General features: G+C 44.4%; 1 protein-coding gene across 5 annotated transcripts in view; it reads left to right on the top strand.

The window, feature by feature from the left end:
• Positions 1 to 23,409, top strand: part of LOC107387783 (C-terminal-binding protein 2) — a 168,990-nt gene that overhangs the window by 101,431 nt on the left and 44,150 nt on the right. Inside the window, exon 1 of one of the 5 annotated variants that reach the window (XM_054749262.2) lies at positions 4,901 to 7,023. The exons of 2 other annotated variants lie outside the window; for them this stretch is intronic. In XM_054749262.2, coding sequence (XP_054605237.2) covers positions 5,220 to 7,023 — 1,804 coding nt within the window. In that variant the 5' untranslated portion in view covers positions 4,901 to 5,219. Of the gene's footprint in view, positions 1 to 4,900; positions 7,024 to 8,463; positions 9,308 to 23,409 lie in introns of those variants that run through there. 2 more of the 5 variants (XM_054749261.2, XM_015962963.3) reach the window with 2 other exon arrangements.

The following is a 23,409-nucleotide window of genomic DNA, read 5'->3' as shown; positions in this document are numbered from 1 at the left end:
TTTTTTCAGAGTTGAGCATGTGCAACGATTACCCCTCACAGTACACAGGCTCATAACCACCGTTTAGCTGATTGTAGCTGCAGCTTAACCAAATTCATGTATTTTTCCATTATTAGTGTGGAAGCAAATTACATTTCTATCTCTCTCTGTCATCTCGTTCACTCCTTTCCTCCCTCTTCTCTCACTCAGCTGCACACTCCTCATCCCTCCAAAAAGCAAGCGGGCTGTCGCCTCTCCCTTCTGTCTGCCCCATCTGTGATGCAGTATGGGCCGCTGGCTTGATAATGATCGGTGGGCAGAGCGCGGGGCTGCACACGAGGCAAAGATGGGCCGCTAAAATGGAAGGCTAAAACTCTGCTCGCCGAGCCTGTGAGGGGGTCTCGCCCTGTAGCGGCGCGCCCGTTCCCCTCAACGCTCCTCCCAGTCATGCAAAAGTGCAGCATGTAATGTAACGGCAGAGAGGCGGGCGGTAAAGAAGCGGGGGTGGGGGTGGGGGGGGGGGGGGGGTCTTGATAACACAGCAGATGCACATAAACCCTCTGAAGGCCATCGAACCAGATTTGGTACCATGTGTTTTTCTCTTCTCCCTCCGCTTGTGTTATAGCTCAGAGAGGCTCAGAGGCTTGTTAAAACTTTAATACACTGTACAACTGCAGTAATTGAGTCGAATGTTCAACTTCTTGTGGTCACGGCTTTAATTTATGAAGTTCCCATGAAAATTTAATGGATCAGCAGTTGTAGGGTTGCTGCTATCTAAATCATCCTGTATCTATCTAAGGCTGCACGGCCTGCCAAGTCCCGCCGTTAGCATCCTGTGCCCCAGAAAGATGGCCAGATTGCTCTGAAGTGATGACTGTTTCTGGACATCCGTTCAGCACGTTGTACCTAAAAGACTTGACACAGAGCTACTCGGCTGTTTGTGATCAAAAGCGCCAAGTGTTGACATTTAATATCCACAGCGTAATTTTGGATTTTCGTTCTATTACATTGTTCATTCCAGCAAATTCAGAAATCTGCGATGCTTGATGAGGGTTGAATAGCACGCTCACTTAATTGTGGAGCAGCCCCGAGGCTTGTCAGAGAATGTACATGAGATGAATTTGGAACCCGGCTCTTCTTGCTTATAAAATGTGGGAAACGCAGTAATTTGCTTGATGAGAGTTGTGATACACCGTGTTCCTTTTGCTCAGTTTTACCAACACTAGCCGAACTGTGCTGGAGATGTTTATTATTGCTATTAATATTTTGTCAGGAAGCGAGAAACAGAGTGACACGCAGCCCTGGAAGAAGCTTATTAAAAAGGTATTGTTTACAGTCACCGCGGAGAGATGCAACACTGATTAATGGTGTGTTTTACTGTTGACAAAAAGCACCGCGAGAGACTTGAATAACACTGAAAAATCACTGCACGGAAACAGTCAGGTACCTAATGAAAGGAAGCATTCGTCATCTGGGCACCCTTCTATGTTGTACACGGCTGAAAGGAAAATGATGGATGTTTGATCCACCTCATGCTTTCCAATTCTGATGTTTCTTTAATTAAAAACTGTTTCCTATCATTATTGCATCATGAAGCTTGGAGATAAAAATGATCTGTTTCTAGCGTTGCTCTCAGCAACTCAACAGACATCTTAAATAAAGACTAGTAGTCTTATGACAGAGCAGAATGGTAATAAATTTAGTCCATCTCAGTCACCCTGTCTCAGCATCTTACAGCGTTGGATTCGTGTGTGACTGTAGGCTCGCTGCAGAGAAAGGTTTGAGAAGAGAGGCAGGCACAGAGCCATCTGGTCGAGGTTCAGTCACATCCTCTTCCTCTTTCCCCGTCTTATCTGTGTTTGTCATAGAGGTGAAGGCAGAACCGGCAGCCTCTTTACTCATCACACATTTATAAGAGCTCCCTCTTTCTCCCGCTGAAACTGTCCCCATAACTCCTGTTGCAGGAAGTAAACTCTGACTGTCATCTCTTGACAAGTCAGATAAGACCCTTGTTTCCACATCTGTTGCACAGTATGTTGCAGGAAATTTTATGCTCTGTAGGTGGGAAACTCGCCCAAGTCTGCAAAATATAAATATAATTTCAACTTGAAAGCAAAACATTTAGGAGAAAACATTCAGTGTGAAGTTTTCTTATGGAAATTTGGCATTTTTAGGTTTGTGACAAAGCAAGAACATGTGGCAAAAATGATTGCAATTTTTAAGAGCTGTGCAATATTTCAATTTTGGCTGCAAAATATCATGCCCTCTCAAATGCTAAAGTCACACATGTCTTGTGGTATTTTAAAAGGTCAGCATGAGTAAAGATGACAGAACAAGGTCAGAAAAGTTGGACTCCCGTCAACAAAAATGTCTCCCATTATGTTTTTATTACAGCCCCACGTGCTCGGTGCTGCAGCATCCACCGACATCCTTCCATGTGACTCTGACGTCTACGAGTGTTCTGAAAAAGAGATGCAACAACACAATCAGCTGGTGATCAGATATCTGATTTTCTTTTCCCCCAAACTGTGAACACATCATTTTCTAAACAATCTGACATTTTTCCGGTTCTGTGAACTCACAGCCACTGAGCACTAACTCACAATATCAGTTATAGATCTTTCATGTGAAGGTTTTTACTTAACTTTTGTCAAGTGCATCAAAGGTTAGCTGGATTCTATTTAATACAGCCGAGGGAGATCAGCTATCTGGTTACAGGAGAGAGCTGTACAAAAATGAGAAATTGGTCTCAGCCCTCAAAATCAAAATTGATCCAATTGGTTGTGAAAGTAGAGAATTTTTCTGTTTCCTTTGTAGGACCTTCTATTCCAGTACATTGAGCAGAACTGTGGCAGGATCATTTCTCAGTTGTGACAAAAGTTAAACCCTGAAGAACTTAGCTGGCTACGTGAAGGTCCCCAAATAAGTTACTGAGCAACTATCAAGACAAGCTTCAATACTTGTACCTTGTGTCATTATTTACACGCCACCTCGATGTAGGGCTGCTTGATTCGTAGAATTTTAATCTCAACTAAGATCTGGGTCATAAATACAAAATGAGAAGATTATTTGCTCCCCCCTCGCGCTGCTCTGAGTTGCAAATCGAGCGCACCTCTCACACAATGTTGCTAACTTAGGAACTTTTTCGCTATTATTTTGTACATTTGTACAAAATCCATAACTTTGTTCTTTTTTTTACACAGCTTAGTAAAAAATAGTTTTTTACCTTATATGTTTCAGCTAACGATTCTAGCCATAATCAGAGTTTGCCGGTGTTGGTGGCGTCACTTCCATTTATCAGCGGTCAGCAGAGAACAACAAAAGTACAAAGATGGATCAGAAGCAATAGAAATAAGGAGACGTGGACAGAAAACCATGAACAGAGACTATGGAGTATTCACATTGGATCATGCATGGGGCAGTGTCATCAGCAAGGAGGACGTGGGCAGTAGAGGGCAACATCGTCCTCTGCTGCCTGCGGCTAAACGGAAGTGACGCCACGGACACTGGTGCACTCTGATAATGGCTAGGTCATTAGCTGAAACTTTTCAGACCCCCTTCTTGACTTTTTTTTATCCTAAAAGTACCCTAGAGAACAGCCTAGGGACATTTCTGGTAACCCTTAACTTCTTTCTCGCTCATAAAACCAGCTGTTTTACAAGCAAAATAAATTCAAGATTCAGCAAACCATATCTGAAATGGATATTCATTTTGCCAGGGTTGCCGACTCTCAAACAATGAACGTGAGCCATGCATTTGATTGTCTTAATGCGCTCACACCACACTTCCAATTTCTCAGGTTGGTAAATAACAATAGTTCATCTATCTGAGCCACACATTGCTTCATGTTGCTGTACACACTCCCCTATAGCACCGCTGGGCAGGACTAAATAATAATTTTGCAGCAGGTTGTGGAATTCACTGCACAGATGTTTATTTCTTTATATTTATTTTTATATTACAAATGTTTGCACTGTATAGTAAGTTTTTTTAATTTTATCAACAGTAATTAAAGATCGTGTTAAATAATCCAGATCCCAAGTTCAGTTAAATGAATCATGATTATCATTTTTGCCATAATTCAGCAGCCTGACCTTGGTGGTTGGAGTGTTTTGGTTGGGATTTGCATTCACGTGTGAATGGGATTGGTTTATTTGTAAACTGTTAAAATACCTCACAGGAGCTCTAAAAGTCAGACTGTCTTTACTATGGTCGTTAAGGATTTGCAACTCACAGGAATAAAGTGAAAGAAATCAAACAGGGACACGTTGGGGACATGGTTGCATGGTTCCTAACATACATTTTATATATGAATGTTTGTAAATTTAAAGCTGCCCAGTAGAGGAGGCTGTAAAGTTTTCATCATCCATGGATCATGCTTCGTTTTTCTTGTAGTAGTCATCAGATTAAATATAAACCTTAGAAGTTCACATGGGATTGGAGTTTGTTGTCTCCCCTGATCTCTCTGGGGACATGCAGCATGTTAACCTCTGTCCTGCTCTGTCTCTTGAGCAAGATCAATTCATACCCAGAGGAATGTAAGCTTCAGGGCAGCGGAAAGGTGAGCAGTAAGCACCATAAACACTTCTGCTCTATAAACACACCCTGGGGCCTCAGCAGTGTGATAGCTATGTACACTATCTAGTCCAAGTGATGTCACAAGGGGTAGTGGATTTAGCAGGTTTAGTTTGACGCTAATCCCCTCGTGGCAGTGGACGAGAGGACAGTCCCTGCCAATGGCGTTACATCAACCCCCATTGGATTAGTGCATCTCGTCCCCTCCTCCAGGCAGTTGCATTGTCCAGCATGTGTTTTTACCCAATTTCTTATCTTCAGTCTTGGTGTGGAATGTGACCGTGATGCCAAGCACAAGCATGATCCCTGCAGCGTGGAGTAGAGCCTCGCTCTAAAGGTGTGTTTCTTTTCTGTCTACACCTGTGTGTGTGGTTTTTCTTTGTCTTTATCATGTCGTAAGCCTCTCCTCATGGATTTCTAATGTTTCCAGGGGTGAATTATTTAGATAGGCTGCCAGCAGGGAGCTACATGATAGCACAGACTTAAGAGTGAAGAGAAGGGATGGTGTACTGCAGATCAGGTAAAAGGGTACCTCATGGTTCACCTGTCCTTCTCTCTTCTCCTTTCCTCCCTTTTGATTGGAGGTGAGTGTAATTGGAGAGTTGAAATGCAATACTCAGCTCTATTTTCTGCTTTTGTAGCCACCCTCTTTGTTGTTTTTACTGATGCCTGACTCAAGTGAGCAGTCGCATTTCTGCGGGTCGGTGGGCCAGAGTGTTCCTGTGTGGGGAGAGGGACAGAACGACAGGTTGGCAAGTCGCTGTCACTACTGCGGTACCTTCACAGGGCGTAGGAGTTCATTACCACTTGGTGAAAGAGACAGTAAACTAGGGTTTTACCATAATCTGGATCCTAGTGAGGAGAAGAATCAGCTCTTTCAGTCTTCTTTTTATAGACAGGACCGGCATGGACACAAGCTGTTGAGGAAAAACTCCGTCCCTGATCTTGGCTCGAACTTCTACATCAGGCAAGCGATGGCAGGTAGAGCCTCCGTGCCACCTCAGGATTACTACCTGGCTGATGCGACCTTATCTGGTCAGACACTTGAAGATTCTGGGTATTATAGGGATAACCAGCACTTGCTCAACAGATCAGCTTCACATTATGTGCCCATCCCTGGGGGAGTGAGGCCTACATGGGATCAAGGACTAGCAAGGGCCACACCTTCCGTACTGGCCTCTGCCTCGACCACTACAGGCGTGCCTCCTCCCCCTCTGCCTCCACCTCCTCCCCCTCCTCTCCATGAGCTGAGCCGTTTGTACAGGGAAACTCTGGGATCTAAGATGATCCCAGACATCCATCGTGTTGGTGGCAGCGCTTCTACTCCCGCCGTCTACGGAGTTCAGCAGGCTCAGCCTATTTACGCTGCCGAGCCATCATCTCTCTCTGCTCGTGAACTTTTTAATAGCATCAACGGTCTGTCCCTGGAACCGCGCCAGCAAGCTGCCACCATTTCAGTGGTGGATCCAGCATCTCAGGGAATGGACGGAGCTCTGCCGCGGGCATATGGAGCTGTAGCCTCCCAGAGGCTGCCTTATGATCCAAACTATGATCCCACCGCTGCCATGGTGGCTGCCACGGCTGGAATGCCACCTGGCCTTCCTTCTATCCATCCGAGTGCGGCAGACCCCAAGAAGATGGTTGACCCTACTTTTCTAGCTTACTTGCGAGCTGAAGGTCTAGCTGAAAGCACTATTACTCTCCTGCTACAACATGGCTTTGATTCCCCTGGCACACTGGTGATGATGGAGGACCACGATATCCGATCTGTGGCCCCAAACTTGGCTCAGGCCCGTGTTCTGTCCCGTGTGGTGCTTGGATGCAAGACTGGTGGACCACCTGCTCGTACCAGATCTAACAGCTTTAGTCATCGCAACGACCTCTACATGCAACCGCAAGGTTTGACCATGGACCCCAGCCTAATGCAGCAACCTCCAACCAACATGCAGACCATGTCCCCAAGGATGGGAGAGTTTCTTGGCAGAAGACCAAGTAGTGCACCTTCCCAACATCTCCTGGAAACAACCACCTATCCAGGAACAAGGCCCCTCACAACTGGAGGTTTTCCAGTCAGTCCTGGAGCCTATAACAGCATCACGACTCAAGGAAGGCCCCTGGCCATGTACAACCCACACACTGGTCTCGCCATGTCTGCTCTTGGTCAGCAGCCTCCACCAGCTCCAGGTACCCCTGGAGCTGCACCCAAAACGTTTTCTGGCTCCTATTCCCCTATGGAGCTGATGAAGAGAGCCCCGAATCTTCCCCCAGCATCACCTATAGCAGCAGCAAGCCCCCTCCACAGTCCTCAACTTCTCCGTAAAGGGATGAATGCCGCTCCTGAGAGCACCATTGTTCCCGTCTCTTCTTCCACCTCTCTCCAAGGGCAAAACCCTCCCAATAACAAGATGGTGGGACGCCGCACTGGCCCACCCGTTATAGTCTCAACCATGATCTCCGCACCTGACACAAGTAATGTCGAACCTTCTCATTAATTCCTTCTCATTTTTATCTGATCTTTGTGTTTATTGATGTGTTTTTCCTCCTCTGATTTGGTTGATCAGATTCATGGTAAAATTTAGCTCTAAATATTTAACAGTTTCGGTATCCCAAATCAAAACTGCACTCAACATTGTTTTTGAAAGCAAGAGAAGCATGTAAGATGAGTCTGACAAGTTAAGCAGCTTTTCTCTGAGAGGTTTCTTTTTCTTAAATTATGCAACTATTCATACACATATTGCAACAGAGTTGTGTCATTTGCCAGAGGGGATCCTGTCTCATCACCAAGTCGAAACATTTCATACAAGCAGCTCTCGCGCTATTGAGGTCAACAGTTTTTGATTGTTTGCTTTTAATTAAGCTGTTGGTTCAATTTATTTTTGCACACTGTGCTTTTAGCGTTGTTTTGTTGAGCTGTGTGGCTTCTTATTTTAAGGTTGAAATGTTTTTGCATTTGGTGTGTTCAAGAGGTTACAGCGATACTTTGGACAAGGACACAAAGTGCTCCCTTAAGTACAGGAAAGTGTTTATCAGCGGCCCCTCAAACTGAGTTAGGAGCTGAAAATATAGCATAGAACTTGTTTTTATGTAAAAGAGTTCACTGTCATTCTATTCTACACTGTACTCTCTCCTAATCTGGAGCTTAACTGCCACAAATCCAATTACACTAATTGGATGTATGTTTGTGTAGACTATTATAGGTAACTGTTTTTTATGGCTTTAAATTCGTGTAGCTGTGCAGTATAACTGAAGAATGTTTATTTAATGGTTTCTTTGTCACACTGGTGAATAAATTCAAACATGCGTTTAAAGAAAGATCTTTGAAATGAGCAGCAGTTGCAAATGTTTTCTATTTTTTTACGGTTTTGAAGCCATGAAGGAAACTACTTGAATACTCATATTTCATGTTTTAAGGCCACAAAAGTGTGTTTTCTAAAAACACCCATCTTCTCCAGTCATGTTCTTTTCCCCATTTAATCTAAAAGCTGTTGCCTCAGAGAATAATGAATTACATGGAACTCGAGCAGTAATTTTATTTCCAGTAAACTGAGACAAAAACATCATCTTGGCTTATTTTTATATTTAAATGCTTTGATTTGTACTTGTAACAAAATGATCCATTTCCCCGCTGTTGAGAGCTGATTAGCTTAGTGAAGAATAAAATCTTTTAACCTTGTTTTTAGTTATGCAACCCCCGTGTCTTGGCTCCCTCTCTAATGGGCCTGTGGGCTGCTGCACTTGTTATAGAATAATGACTTTTATGAGGACGTCTCCCTTCACGTGTTGTCAAGGAAATGAGAGGCAGAGTGAGATCCAGAAGGAATTGTGGGGGTGGCAGGTCCATTTTCCCCAATATTCATGTCAATATTTTCTTCTTTTCGAGGTCACTGAAGCATCCCCCCCCCCCCCCACCCCCACCCACACACACACACACCACCACCACCACCAAAATACCATTATCACAACAATGTCGTTTGCATGTAGCTGACATTTGCTATTTCATCTGATAACGGGCCGCCTTTTCTGCAGATCGGAAGGCATGTTTCTTAATTGTCTGTTGCTAAGCAACTTAGATTTCAGTGTTAATCAGAGATGGGTAATCTGCACATTTAAAAAATGAGGAAATGTGGAAGGTTGCGTGTAGTGTTGTGCATTTTATTGTTGTTGTTACCCTTTCTCTGCAGTTCAGAAATGAGGAAAATTGAGTGAAGATAATGAGATGTTGCAGGGCACTTCAGGAAAGCATTTTGTTTGCCCATTTTTCCCTTCACCACTAGCGTACATCTTAAAATTGCCTCTCACTTTCGCGCATCTGTGAAGAGCTGCTTTTATTGCAGAGGATGGTTTGTGTTCAATCAAGCACATTGGTGAAAAGTTTTTTTCCCTTTTGCCTCCAAGAAATAAAATCATACTTCTTTTTACCATCTTACATTGAAGAACACATAAATTACAGCAATTTTCTTTATGATTGGAGATTTTTGGTTCATTAGAATTTTTTTTTCTCAAAGCTCAGATTTTAGTACAAACGAAATAACGGATGTGAAAGGTTTGGTGGGAGGGCCTACGTCTGTGTTCTGTTCTCCACTGGACACTGCATTGGTTGGCTAAAGCCGTAAGTAGTTTTAATAATGGCTTTAAACGGTTGAGACAAGCTTAGTTGCAACAGTTCCTTTCCATCTAAAGTAGGGAAGGCACCTTGAAGGGCTTGGATTGGCCATGGAGGTTTCTGTCAGTGGCATCCCTCAGAGCAGCTCAGGTGGGTAAACCTAAAGCTTCAAAGACACCTGACAGCTGTCACTTCCCCACTTGGCTAGAAGCGTGATTGGCTTGTAGCATTTGTTGTGTGTGCTCGTTAAGTAAAAGTTGACACTTGCACGTGGTTTCCTCGTGAGGATAATCCGCAGGATGTCTTCGCTGGGCTTTTCTCCGCTTTAGAATTAAGCAGTCTTGGTGATCATGTGTTTGTAGGCGGAGCTTAACCAAGCATAGAGGTCTTTTTTTGGCCATTTTACCTGCAACTCACTGACACTGCTGTTTCTGAGAAACCCTGCTTTCTGAGAAGTTAGATCAAATATAGCAGATCATGCCAGTTCTCTCAGGATTTTGTTGGGCCTGATGACTTTTAGGAAGATACATATCTAGAGTGATTTAATTTGTCCTTGAACAAACTGCTCTGTTTGGTGTGATTTTATTGTGTGAGTGAGTAGGGTTGGGCATCAATCATCGATGGGGCTAATTTTCAATTTGTCCAAAAGTCGTTGAATTTTTCAAATTTCTATTCCTACTTTCAATACCCAGTCTGTCCATCGGAAAGAGAAGCCACTAAATACCAACGAAGAAGAATCCAGTAGAGGCGTTTACATAATCGTAATCATGGAAAACGTGTTGAAGCATTCTAAAGTATGACATCACACTTCCATATTATTTTGTAATATTAGAAATCATGGAGAAGTTCAGGGTTAGGGTTTTTTCTTTCTCTTGAAAGAATCAGAATCGAAAATCATTAGGAACTGAAATCCAAACAAGGAAATTCAATCAGAAACTGAATATTTAAAATTCAAACAATGTAAAATCCTATGTGGTTTTGGTCAGCCCATTTTAGAGTGTTTGGTCCTGTAAGGAAAACGTGATTGGATTGATACTCAACGCTGCCACATACAAGTACTTCCACTGCCTTGTAAAGAGCAGAGGGAGGAGAAAAGCCTTAAGTTCTATTTTAGGAAATGTCTTAAACACAGCAAAATGTCAGAGTAAAACAATCAAATGGAAACATCTCCATACATGTGTAAAATCAGGGACACGTGTAAGTATCAACAGCAGGAAGTGTTGATTTTCATCTTTGGATGGCTGCATGTGAGGGAGCCGACAGCAGGGCATGACGACGAGTCCTTATGTGTCTTCTAGAGGTTTCTTCTGCAGATTAGAATTATTTACTATATATATATATATATATATATATATTTGGCAAAAAGCTAAAAAGTCAATGCAGTGTGAATTTATTTCATACAGATGCGCCAGTTTTTTTTTATTTACAAGGAAACATGATGTTCTCATGCCTGCCAATCCAAGGAAAATGGTTCTGTTGTATTTAAAGTGACAGTGTGTATTTTTACCATTTAGTATCTCTGGAAATATCCATCAAAACATTGTTGAAAATGAACAAAATCATGTCCAGTTGTTGAAAAATATTGGCGGATTCGTACCATATAACCATAAAAAAGGTCTAAAATACATAGGGCGTTTTACAGGGATGCCATGTTTCATTCTGGCTGGCTCAGGGTCCTGTGACTGTCGATGACATCACACTAGATGATTGGCTGGATGTACGACTGACTTTACCATGTTTGAAAATAATGTAGTAGTAACAAACAAGAGTTTTATAACAAAACTGCTAAATTCTTTCCAAAACATATGTGAAAGAACAGAACTGAAAAAGATTTATATTTTGACAGAGCAGTATTGCCGTAGTGTGATGGTGTCATCAGCAGGCACAGGACCCCGAGCGAATAAGGAAACAGATGGAATTAACTGAAGAAACATCAAACTCATGCTGAGGTTGCATGCTTTCTGCTCCAGGGGTAACAACATTTACCGTAATGTTTTTTAAACTAGCAACAGTCAAAGTGATATGGTGTAAAACTACCCTGAAATGTATATACTGCCCCCTAGCGCTAGGAAACTACACACTAGCACTTTAAAGAAAACATGCATGGAATAAGAAAAAGATGAACATAAATGTTTACGGTTTTATTATTTTCTGTATTCTGTTAAAGACCACGGAAAAATCAAGACTGCACTGTTAATAAAGGTCAATCTGGTCATGTTTAGTAGCTGTTTAAACACTCAAATCCAAACATTTAAAGAAAACTGTAATAAAACAAAATGGTTGGTGTGGCAGCAAAATGTAAACATAACAAAAATAGCATTTGGTTCAGTTAAAAGATGGGAGGATAAAATAGGAATGGACCTCAAGAAAGTTCTGCGAAAAGAGTTGAATCTGGTGAATGGGTGGTGAAACTAAGGACTATTTACATAAGGAGGGTTGGTTATTGGATGAGAAAAAAACAGGTAATCAGGAAGAGGAGCAAAGAAACAGAGAGGTAAACAAAGTCAATCAAAAACATAAAATTATGAAGAAAGGAGGACCGTACACATGTTGATACAAACGTAAATCAAGTTCATCGTTTTTAGAAGTCAATTGCTTAAGGTACCAGAAAAGGACTATGAACAGAATTGGAGTGGGGTGAATCCACTCTCCAGACGTGTGTTGGTATTAGCGCTAGCATACAAATCCACAATTGTGTTTGTGTGTCAGTGGGGCTATGTGTCATCGTGGCTAATCCTGCAAGCACGAATGAAGACCGAAAAGGTGTCATCAGTCAGATTTTAGCATATCAGTGCTCTTTGTTTTTATTCGTACTCTGATGCTTGAACTGGTTAAACAACTGAACAAATTGAATAAAGTAATTAAATCAGCGATTAGTGGAGATCAGACGTTTCTGTTGCATTATCTGCTCTGCAAACGTCATGCTGCCAAACAGTCGCTGTTAACATTTAGGATCTTTATGTGCATCCTGTGTTTCATGTGTCTTCAGTTTCCTGAAAACCTGCTAAATGTTACATGAACTTTTGCTATCTGCTGCCCCATCTCTCCACTCAACTCCCTGTGTTGTATGTGTGTCCTGGGGGAAATATAACTAGAAAAAATCCATTTTTTCTCTACAGCAATTCCTCTCCTCCCGACACTCAGAAACAAAACAAGTTAAACACAAGTGTTGTCGAGCCCTGTTCAATCCCACCACCACTCCTCACTCCTTCATCGCTGTTTTCTCATGGTTGACATTTCCAAACCGTCGTTTCATGGGGGGATTAATGGTTTCTGTAAAGCCGGCCAACCCCATGAAGGGAATGGAGCCTTCTAGTGAATGAGGAACAGCTGGTCTTCCCATGCTTGTGACAACTAAAGTGTCTGAGTGTGGATTTGTGCGCGATAGTAACATCTGACCTCAGTGTGGGGCCAGAATTGCTATTTCTGGCTTTAAAGTTGCCCATAATGTTTGGATTTTCCCTTTGTTGCATTTCAGCAACTGCTTTATTCTTTTGATGGAGCTTTAAAAGTATCACAAGTGAGCTGCAAGAATTTTTCTTGTTCCATTTGCATAGCACCAAATCACAGATGGTGTCTGATAGCACTCAGAAGTAGCAGTTTAATCACTTCAGGGCTTGAAACCAGTGGTTCTTCTGGTTTTGAATAGAGATGGACTGAGAAGGTTTGATGGAAGTGTTGATTGGGAGGTCTTAAGCAGTCTGAGTGGGATTGGGTCTGTAAGATGTGTTGATAGTTTATATGAAATAGTTGTTGGAGTGATCTATAGACATCTAAAGGAGTGTTGCGAGTACAAATCAGATCTAAAAATGTTTCCAATCCTGCTGCACATTTAAAGGGGCATATTATGGTAAATTAAATGTTTGCGGGTCTCTACTGTCTCTATGAACACTCCCAGTGTGAAATTAAACCTGTCCATCAGTGTTTCTGTTGGTGCCGTTTCACAAAATCTCTGCTTGTGATGTCACAAACGGGAAAAGTAAAATAGAACCATCTTCCATGTGCAAGAGAGAGCTGCTGCTGGACGAGCACAGAGCTGTAGAAAGAGAGAGTTGCAACACCAATAGACTTCTATGGAAAGAATGGAATGCGGAAGTCACGTGGTTCATGTGACTTCCAATAGTTTCAAACAGCCCCCGCTGCTGTATTGACCGCAGTTCATTTTCAGTGTTTCGGAAGGATTTTCTCCGGTAAGTTGATGAAATGTCATCATTTTTTTGCATTGTGAAGCGTTAGCTAACCGCTTCGTACCAAAATAAGCCAACAATGATATTTTATGCTGCCAGTTTTAGCTAGATAACCTTTAATGAGCTAATTGTGTGCAGCTTGTTGATTGTGAGCAGGAGGGTTTAGACAAGCTTGACGAGCTGCAGGCCGGTTTATTTCAGTTTGTTTGATTCTAAGTTTTAAAAACATTCCCCACAGTTTTAAATAGGTTATAAACTATGGAGAGACCAATAATAAAGAAAAATGTGATTGTGAAGACAAGTAATTATTTAATAGTTTTCAGTTAATAACACTGACTGCAACAAACTGCTGAAGCATGAGACAAACAAGATTACGAACGTAAGAAGATATGTTGTTCTATTTTGTGGACTCAAGTAATAAGAATAGAATTAAGATAATTCAAGAACATTAGTCAAACACAGTAACTTTTAAAAATTAGACATGTTCCATAAAACTGCTCATTTCCACTTACTTTATAATATTAGCATTTGCAATTTTGTTATTAAGGAATGACAAGAAATAAGAATTAACAAAAACATAACTATCAATAAATAAATGTCAAAGAGTAACTAAAACAAAAATCTTATTTAACCATTAAAGGTTAAACTGTGTTGTGTGTCCATCTTCATGTTTTCAATGTGGCTGAGTGGAGAGCTGACCAGAAACAACGGTGGTGGCAAATCCCAGTTGGGTCTGTGATGAAGTGATGCACGCCTGGAGTGATTGCCATCTCATCCACAGTAAGCACACACACTCTTTCCATCTATGTCAGATTTTTAACGTTCAAACTGAGCATATCAAAAACCTCTCCTAACACACCTGGTTCCAGTTTAATGGGCTGCATTTGTCTGTGCAGGGTTCTAACATCAAGCAGAGGGATTCTCATGTCCTGAAGAAACCTGCAGCCTTTTGAACCCACTGAAAAACTGAGTTGTACGGCCTTTTTGATTGTCTGTTTACTCCATTTAATGCCTCTTGAGTTTTTCATGCCTTTTGACTTTCTGTTTCCTCCCTTAGGTTTTCCAGCTGGGTTCCCTGGTTGCATCGCCTGTTCCTTTCCCCTCCTGGCCCTGACGCCGGCTCCTCGTGGCTTCCTGGGATGTCCATCTCTCCTCATCTCATTTTCCTCACTGCTGCTGCTGCTTTCCTCATTCTCTGAAATTATAATGACACTGTTAGAACAAAGACAAGATTTTAATAAAATAAATACAAATGTCTAATATTTCAAAAGATTCATACCACAGTTTACTTGAGTACAGTATGTGTGGTCACTGGTCAGTGGATCAACATGCAGTGGTTCTGCTGTACTTCTCGCTGCAGGATCCTTCCTCCTCCTTGGTTCAGGGCAATGAACAAACAGGGTTGGAACAGCATCAGCCCTGAGTCTCACCTTGCCTTGCCTAGGCTTAGTAAACTGTCCCTCCTCAAAATGTGCCTGTAGAGTGTTGTATTAGTTTATTTCCTGCCACATTTAACAGTTTTATTGCAGCCTTGTGCAGTTGAGAGTAAAACATGTAGAGCCTTGATAGAAAATGTTTGAGAGTGCACATTAAAGTCACTGCACACAGCTTTTTGTTATTGTGATCTCTGGTCATGGTGAGGTTGCTCCTGCTGACTTGAGCCAACCATTTTCCTCTTCTCTCTGCGTCTTTGGGGAAGCCGTAATTCTGATTCCTCCCTCAGAACGATTGCTATATGCAGCGCTGCCAACCATGTAAGATAATCAACCTATAATGGTATTATTAAAATACAGTTTATGTACATATAGAAATATTGAACTAGAGATGTAAAATTACATTTTAAAATTTTATCCAACCTTAAAATTTGTAATTTCAAATTTTAGCCCTCTGACAAATTTTATTTTAATAATAATCAAAATAAAGTTATTCAAAAGAGTGGAGCCAGGCCCGGGGGTTGGGGCCCGTGAGCGAGCGCCTGGTGGCCGGGCTTTCGCCCATGGGGCCCGGCCGGGCCCAGCCCGAACTGGATACATGGGCTCATCCAACTGTGGACCCACCACCGGCAGGAGGAACATGAAGGGTCCGGTGTAATGTGGATCGGGTGGCAGACCAAGGCGGGAGCCTTGGCGGTCAGATCCCCGAACAAGAAAACTGTTTTTTGGGACATGGAACGTCACCTCGCTGGCGGGGAAGGAGCAGGAGCTTGTGGCACAGGTTGAGCGGTACCGGCTAGATATAGTCGGACTCACCTCGACACATACCATTGGCTCTGGAACCCAAGTCCTTGAGAGGGGTTGGACACTCTCCTTTGCTGGAGTTGCTCCGGGTGAGAGGCGGAGGGCTGGGGTTGGCTTTTTGTTAGCCCCAAGACTCTTTGCCTGTGTGTTGGGGTTTACCCCGGGGGACGAGAGGGTAGCTTCCCTGCGCCTTCGGGTCGGGGAACGGGTCCTGACTGTTGTTTGTGCTTATGGACCAAATATCAGTTCAGAGTACCCACCCTTTTTTGAGTCCCTGGGAAGAGTGCTAGATAGTGCTCCATCAGGGGACTCCATTGTCCTGCTGGGGGACTTCAATGCTCACATGGGCAATGACAGCTTGACCTGGAGGGGTGTGATTGGGAGGAACGGCCCGCCTGATCTGAACTCAAGTGGTGTTTCGTTATTGGACTTCTGTGCAAGCCGCAGTTTGGCCATAACGAACACCATGTTCGAACATAAGGATGCCCATCGGTACACTTGGTACCAGGGCAGCCTAGGTCGCAGGTCGATGATAGACTTTGTAGTCGTATCATCTGACCTGCGGCCGTATGTTTTGGACACCCGAGTGAAGAGAGGAGCGGAGCTGTCAGCTGATCACCACCTGGTGGTGAGTTCGATCAGATGGCAGGGGAAGATGCCGCGTAGACCTGGCAGACCCAAACACATAGTGAGGGTCTGCTGGGAACGCCTGGCAGAAGAACCTGTTAAGACGGTCTTCAACTCCCACCTCCGGCAGAGCTTTGACCACGTCCCGAAAGCAGTGGGGGACATTGACTCCGAGTGGGCCTTGTTCCACTCTGCGATTGTTGAGGCGGCTGTTGCTAGCTGTGGTCACAAGGTGGCCGTTGCCAGTTGTGGTGGCAACCCCCATACCCGCTGGTGGAGACCAGAGGTTCGGGGAGCTGTCAGGCTGAAGAAGGAGGCCTACAGGGCGTGGCTGGTCTGTGGGTCTCCGGAGGCAGCAGACAGGTACCGGATAGCCAAGCGGGGTGCAGCAGTGGCAGTTGCTGAGGCAAAATCTCGGGCGTGGGAGGAGTTTGGTGAGGCCATGGAGAAAGACTATCGATCTGCTCCAAAGAGGTTCTGGCAAACTGTCCGGCGCCTCAGGAGAGGAAGGAAGCAACTCGCTCACACTGTTTACAGTGGGGATGGGGAGCTACTGACGTCAACTGGGGCTATAGTTGGACGGTGGAAGGAATACTTTGAGGAGCTCCTCAATCCCACCTATGCGCATTCCGAGGAGGAACCAGAGCCAGGAGACCTGGGGATGGACTGTCCAATCTCTGGGGCAGAAGTTGCTGAGGTAGTCAAACAACTACACAGAGGCGGAGCCCCGGGGGCAAATGAGGTTCGTCCTGGGTATCTCAAGGCTATGGATTTTGTAGGGCTGTCATGGTTGACACGTCTCTGCAACATTGCATGGTCATCGGGGGCATTTCCTGTGGAGTGGCAGACGGGGGTGGTGATCCCCATCTTTAAGAAGGGTGACCTGAGGGTGTGTTCCAACTATGGGGGATCACACTCCTCAGCCTCCCTGGAAAGGTCTACTCCAAGGTACTGGAGAGGAGGGTCCGATCAATAGTTGAATCTCAGATTGAGGAGGAGCAATGTGGTTTTCGTCCTGGCCGTGGAACTGTGGATCAGCTCTATATACCCTTGCAAGGGTGATGGAGGGGGCATGGGAGTTTGCCCAACCAATCCACATGTGTTTTGTGGATTTGGAGAAGGCTTATGACCGTGTCCCCAGGGGCACCCTGTGAGGGATGCTTCAGGAGTATGGGGTGGGTGGCTTTCTGTTAAGGGCCATTCAGTCCCTTTACCAGAGGAGCGTGAGTTTGGTCCGCATAGCCGGTAGTAAGTCGGACCTGTTCCCAGTGAGGATTGGACTCCGCCAGGTCTGCCCTTTGTCACCGGTTCTGTTCATTACCTTTATGGACAGAATTTCTAGGCGTAGCCGTGGTGTGGAGTGTGTCGAGTTTGATGGCAGGATAATCCCGTCTCAGCTTTTTGCGGATGATGTGGTCCTCCTAGCTTCATCCAGCTCTGACCTTCAGCTCTTGCTGGGTAGGTTCGAAGCTGAGTGTGAAGCGGCTGGGATGAGGATCAGCACGTCCAAATCTGAGACCATGGTTCTCCACCGGAAAAGGGTGGCTTGCCAACTCCGGGTCAGGGGAGAAGTCCTACCTCAAGTGGAGGAGTTTAAGTATCTCGGGGTCTTGTTCACCACTGAGGGTAGGAGGGATCGCGAGATCGACAGGCGGATTGGTTCAGCATCTGCAGTGATGCGGACGCTGAGTCGATCTGTCGTGGTGAAGAGGGAGCTGAGCCAGAAAGCCAGGCTCTCGATTTACCGGTCGATCTACGTCCCAATCCTCTACGTCCCAATCCTCACCTATGGTCATGAGCTTTGGGTAATGACCGAAAGAACAAGATTGCGGATACAAGTGGCCGAAATTAGTTTCCTCCGTAGGGTGGCCGGGCTCAGCCTTAGAGATAGGGTGAGGAGCTTGGACATTCGGGAGGGACTCGGAGTAGAACCGCTGCTCCTCCAGATCGAATGGAGCCAGTTGAGGTGGTTTGGGCATCTGGTCAGGATGCCTCCTGGACGCCTCCCCGGGGAGGTGTTTCTGGCATGTCCTGCCGGCAGGAGGCCCCCGGGTCGACCCAGGACACGTTGGAGAGGTTACATCTCCAATCTGGTCCGGGAAGGCCTTGGGGTCCTGCCGGAGGAGCTGGTGGAGAAGGCCGGGGAGAGGACGGTCTGGGGCTCCCTAGTTGGGATGCTGCCCCCGCGACCCGGACCTGGATAAGCGGAGGAAGACGACGACGACGAAAAGAGTTTCATTAGGTCTTGAGCACATTGCTCATAATTAATGATCAGCTTATTTGCGCATATGTAATGACTAAACATAATGTTGGTAAGATGCTTTATTGAGGGTTTGCTCCTCTGCGTTTTTCTTTGTTGTCCTTGAAAAAAGCAGAGGAGCAAACCCTCAAGTCAGCCATCTCAGATCATTGCAAACGAAATAACCACATCATGGACTGGGATCAAGGAAAAATCATCAACATGGAGAACAACCGGTTCAAACGTTGGGTCAGGGTGGCAATAGAAATAAGGGAACGGGAACATTGGAACATGAACAGAGATGAGGGGGCCTATCAGCTGTCTCGCACCTGGGATTCCCTTCTCCAAAGACCGGCCAACGGAGGTGGGTGTGGCCGACCCGGTGGATCTGACAGATCCGGTTGGTCGCGCCCACCAGAAGCACAGCTGATAAAGATGCGTCACGCAAACATCTGTGACATTTCTGAGGAACACTGCAGACGACGGTCGAAACATGTCAAAGTAACTCGAAACACCTTCATGTCTGAAACGAAAAAACCTCGTTTAATATTGAAAAAAGAGGACATAATGAACATTGTAAAGGATTCAGACATTTTAAGACCTTTTAGAAACTCGTATGTGAATGTGTATCTGATTAAAGTCTGATGAGATACTGGATTCAGACTTTTCATCACAAGAGTGGAACAGCGTGAGCTACTGTAGGTGATGCATTTTAGCTGATAAGTCATTTTTCAATTGTTTTTTGGGTCAGAGACAAATTTATGCCGTTTTAAAGAGATGAACTGATTATACTTGTTTGTGCTGAGCTTTTGTTCATCATTGATGTTGAGTCGTTATAAATGTTGGGATTAATCATTTAGTTGTTAACGGGGACGGTATTGTTCTTGTTTGTTGTACTTGTTGCCTCCATTGCAGCAGTTTTGTTTACATCTGACATTTCTTCACATCCTGTCAAAGTGCTTTGCCTTGATATAATCCTCTCAATAATGCCGTATATCACCCCTCTCTGGAAGGAGATCGGTTCTGTGCTAGCTGAACAGCAACAGCTGCATCCACTTAAACAGACAACTACCTCTGCACACCTCCCCACTTCTCCTCCTCCTCCTTCTTTTTTGTGACCCCCCCCCCCCCCCCCCATCTCCCTCGCTCAGTGGTGGGCAGGTCACCCTGAATTATTCATCAGTGTGAAATGAAAAAGCTCATGGATATTGAATATCCCTTCTGAAGTAGTGGCCAACATTGTGTTTTTTTCTTCTTTGTCTTTCTTCCCTTTTCTTTTTTTCTCCCCTCCATCTGAATCGAGTAAAGAGCAGCAGATTTCATTGCCAGGGTATTTCAAAGGTTAACCAATTGCTTTACCTTGCACACATATTTACTTTTTTCATGGTCTGTGGCCAGCGAGGTGGGGGCGGAGAGTCACTGGGGAACGGGAGAGGATGAAGAGTAATACTGAGGAAGACAAAAGATGAATAGAAAAGGAATGAAAGTGGAGCAGTAATCTCCATTTTTGTGGGTATTTTTCTCCTTTAGGAACATTTCTCCTGCTGCAGCTTTCTGTTTCCTGTTTGGTTGTTCTCATCAACTAGTTTGTCGTTGGTTTCCCTTGAGGCCCACTCTGTTTCTCCATCGCTTTTTTAAAATTTATTTATTATTATTTTTTGCCTTGTGGTTTGATCTGTGGCTCGTGCTGCAAATCAATGCTACCGGTTGCCATTCATTCAGCTCACTCGCCAACAAACAGCACATCTCCCATGTGAGATTGTTTTAGAATAGGCAGCAGAGATTATGAAGGAGAAAAAAGTCCTCAAGCGTCATTTTTTTCTTACATCTTGGAGACGTTGTAGTCGCACACTAATCTTTCTTTGTCCGCCGTTTGTTGGCGTTGTTACGTTTCTAACGAGCAAATCCGAACACCGATTCCCTGAAGGGCAAAGAGTTGAAAGAGCCTCCCTTATCCCAGAGAGCAGATGCTAAGATAGTAAATATTAGATAAATAAAAACCACTCAAGGTGCCAGCCCCTCCCTCCATCCCTGTTGTTTTATTTTTAATGCATGTGGCACAGTGTTTTATTTGTTTAATCATACCTGAGAGACCGTGCGGAGCTGACCCTGCGTGGCTCTCATTGGCCATAATGTTACTGCCATGTTTCCCCTCAGTCATTACAGTCCATTTTCTTCTAATACCAGTTTCTACCTCAGCACAGACAATTACCCAGGAATCCTTTTAAGAGTATTCCCAAGCTGTACAAAGACCAAACGTTGGTGCAGGAAGCAGCCAGCGCTTTAAGCGGCTAACCTTTTCCAAACAATTTTCAGTCTTGTGAGAAGCATTTTTGAGGACAGCAGTTAGTCATTTCTTTAAGCTCATCGTGTTTCATGTGGATTATTGATGTCATACATGCCCAAACGTGTCAGGTGATAGGTGTTCATGCATGCTATTGTGTTCCTCAAATGCAAACTTCAGTTACTGACGGTTTCTGAGAATCGGAGGTTCTGGGGAAAGGAGACTGTGCTGCAGAAGGAAGTGTGAAATATCATCTGCCATGGTAGAAGGAGGTGGATGAGCAGGTGGGTGGGAGTTTATTTCCAGAGGGTGGGTGGGTGGGATGGATATGATGATGAAAATGGCTGTAACTCTTCAGCAAAGTGAGCTTTAAAAGGCTGTAAGTGGACACTGTGTAGAGTCTGAGGGCTGACTCCTGGCTGACAGGACCCCACGACCTCGGAGTTTTTATCATAATGGAGCACAGCTGGGCTGCAGCTCGGATGGGTTAATAGCCATGTGACGGCTTTTTAGTGTCGGGGGGGCATAGTGAGGAGGGTGGGACTTTGTGCTCCTATCTCTCTCTCTCTCTCTCTCTCTCTCTGTCTCTCTCTTTCTCTCTCTCTCTCTCTCTCTCTCTCTCTCTCTCTCTCTCTCTCTCTCTCTCTCTCTCTCTCTCTCTCTCTCTGCCAGGCCAGATGGCTCCTGTCACTGACAGAAAAGGAGGAGCGATGGAAGGAAAAAGGCTGAAGGAGGGAGCTCCAAGTCGGCCCTAACAGTGCTTGAGTGGCGTGTCCCCAGAGCCACCACATCTGGAGACCACCTGCAGCTGGCTCGCCCTGCTTCCTCCATCTCATTCCCTTTTGCTCACTTTCTCTTTCCCACATTGGAGAGGCGGTGGCAGGGCTGTGTTTAGCCAGGCTGCGTGCCCATATTCCTGTAACTTTAGTGTAACATGCTATGGGAGGAGGAGTAGGAGGCTGCAGCAGCGGCAGCTGTATGAAAGCGTAGCAAAATATCATTTTATTTTATGACTGCAGCAGCCTCTGAGAGCTGTGGGGTTTTGTATTTGTTATGTTTCTTGTTTTATTCCTCTCAGAGTAAAAAGGCGGTGAGAACGCTCACTTTTCTTCCCTTTTGCTCTTGCTACCACTGATCCAGAGGCCACAGGGGGGCTGTTCCTGCCTGGGAGATAAAGCCTGCCTGCCCTCCTTGGCTACCCCCAAATAAAATACGTTCATTTGCATTTCCGTGCTGTAATTTATCCCTCCTCTCTTTTACTCTTTCTTTTCCATTTCACTGTCTCTATCCTTCATCCCTACAACCTTTCAGGCCCAGTCACTGTAGTTCTACAGGGACTGAGGCGTGAGAGGGGAGGAACGAAGGGAAAAACAAGACCTAAGAGGCTGTGTTGACTTAGGTTTGTCTTCTGGACAGCTGTGTGTATGTGTGTGTGTGTGTGTGTGTGTGTGGGGGGGGGGGGGTTGTTTTATGGCTGAGGGGTGGTATTTACTACCAAGGCAGGTGCTTCTCAGTGGATAAACCTGAGCGCTTCGTAGTTAAAAATTTACTGAGAGAAAATCACCAGAAACTGTACCACTGCTCTGTTTCCCCTAAAATGATCTGCTTAGCCAAGGATTACCTTATCACTTAATCTCCTCCTTCAGAGACTCCAGCTCCAACTTAAGTTGCTGAGCGCGTGGTCTTTAGCTAAGATGGTTTTACAAAATTCAGTCTTTGTACATGAAGTGTGAAATGAACTGAGAAGCTCAGAAGGACAAAGCAGAGCGGAAGCCACTAATGGCTTTTGTATAATTTATTTTCCTTTAGCAGAAAACAAACCTGTGTTCTGGTCAGACCAAAGGATTTCAAATCCTGCAAAACGTCATATATCCTGCTCTAAATTCAACCCCCCCCCCCCCCCCCCCCGAATTCAAGCTCGTAGATCAATTTTTTAAATAATTAGGCTAAATTTTATGAAATCTCTTATTTGTATTTGTGGTGATCACCTCTCCTATCAAAGCTGCCTCCTCAGATGAAATAAAATCCTGTTCAGTGAGTTTTAGGAACACTTGTGGTAGAGTTTATTAACACTACAGCAAAAAATCAGTCTTTGGATGTTTAGATCCCAGTAAGAGTAGCTGAGAAACTGATTTTACTGGCTTGGATGTTCACTCAGAAATCTTACACACACTTTTAATTCCCTCATGGCTCCCTTCTGCCTACAAGTCCAGATTGATTTCTCGACATATGCAGATTAGGTCCATATCAAAACATGTCTAACAATCTCCAGCTCCCAGTCCCATAGATATTAGGCTTCAGAGGTGTGTGCTTTTGTCCAGTTGAGACAAAAGCAATCACTTTAAGGTCCAAATGGATCAAAGCCGTGAAAACATCGGCTTCAAAATAAAAGTCTGTTGCTAAAATGGTCTTTTGTGATGGACTTGTGAAAGTGCCATCCTGATAAAATTTAAAACACATTTGGAGATTCTTTGGAAAGCTATGATTACTTCAGCAGTACTTCAGCCTGTGTCTTCTGGCTGCCTTTGAGTTTTACTTCAGCGTCTTTTGCAACAGCAGCATTCAAAAAGACCAAAGGAAGAACCAAAAATGAAACAATAGATTGCTTTCAGATGCTAAAATTAAGTGTTTGCTGTCAGTCCAGAGGAATGTTACTGTGCAAAAGCTGCATCTCTTAT

Source organism: Nothobranchius furzeri, chromosome 16, assembly GCF_043380555.1.
Source record: "Nothobranchius furzeri strain GRZ-AD chromosome 16, NfurGRZ-RIMD1, whole genome shotgun sequence".
Taxonomy (NCBI): domain Eukaryota; kingdom Metazoa; phylum Chordata; class Actinopteri; order Cyprinodontiformes; family Nothobranchiidae; genus Nothobranchius; species Nothobranchius furzeri.
This window is presented reverse-complemented; position numbering and strand designations above follow the sequence as displayed.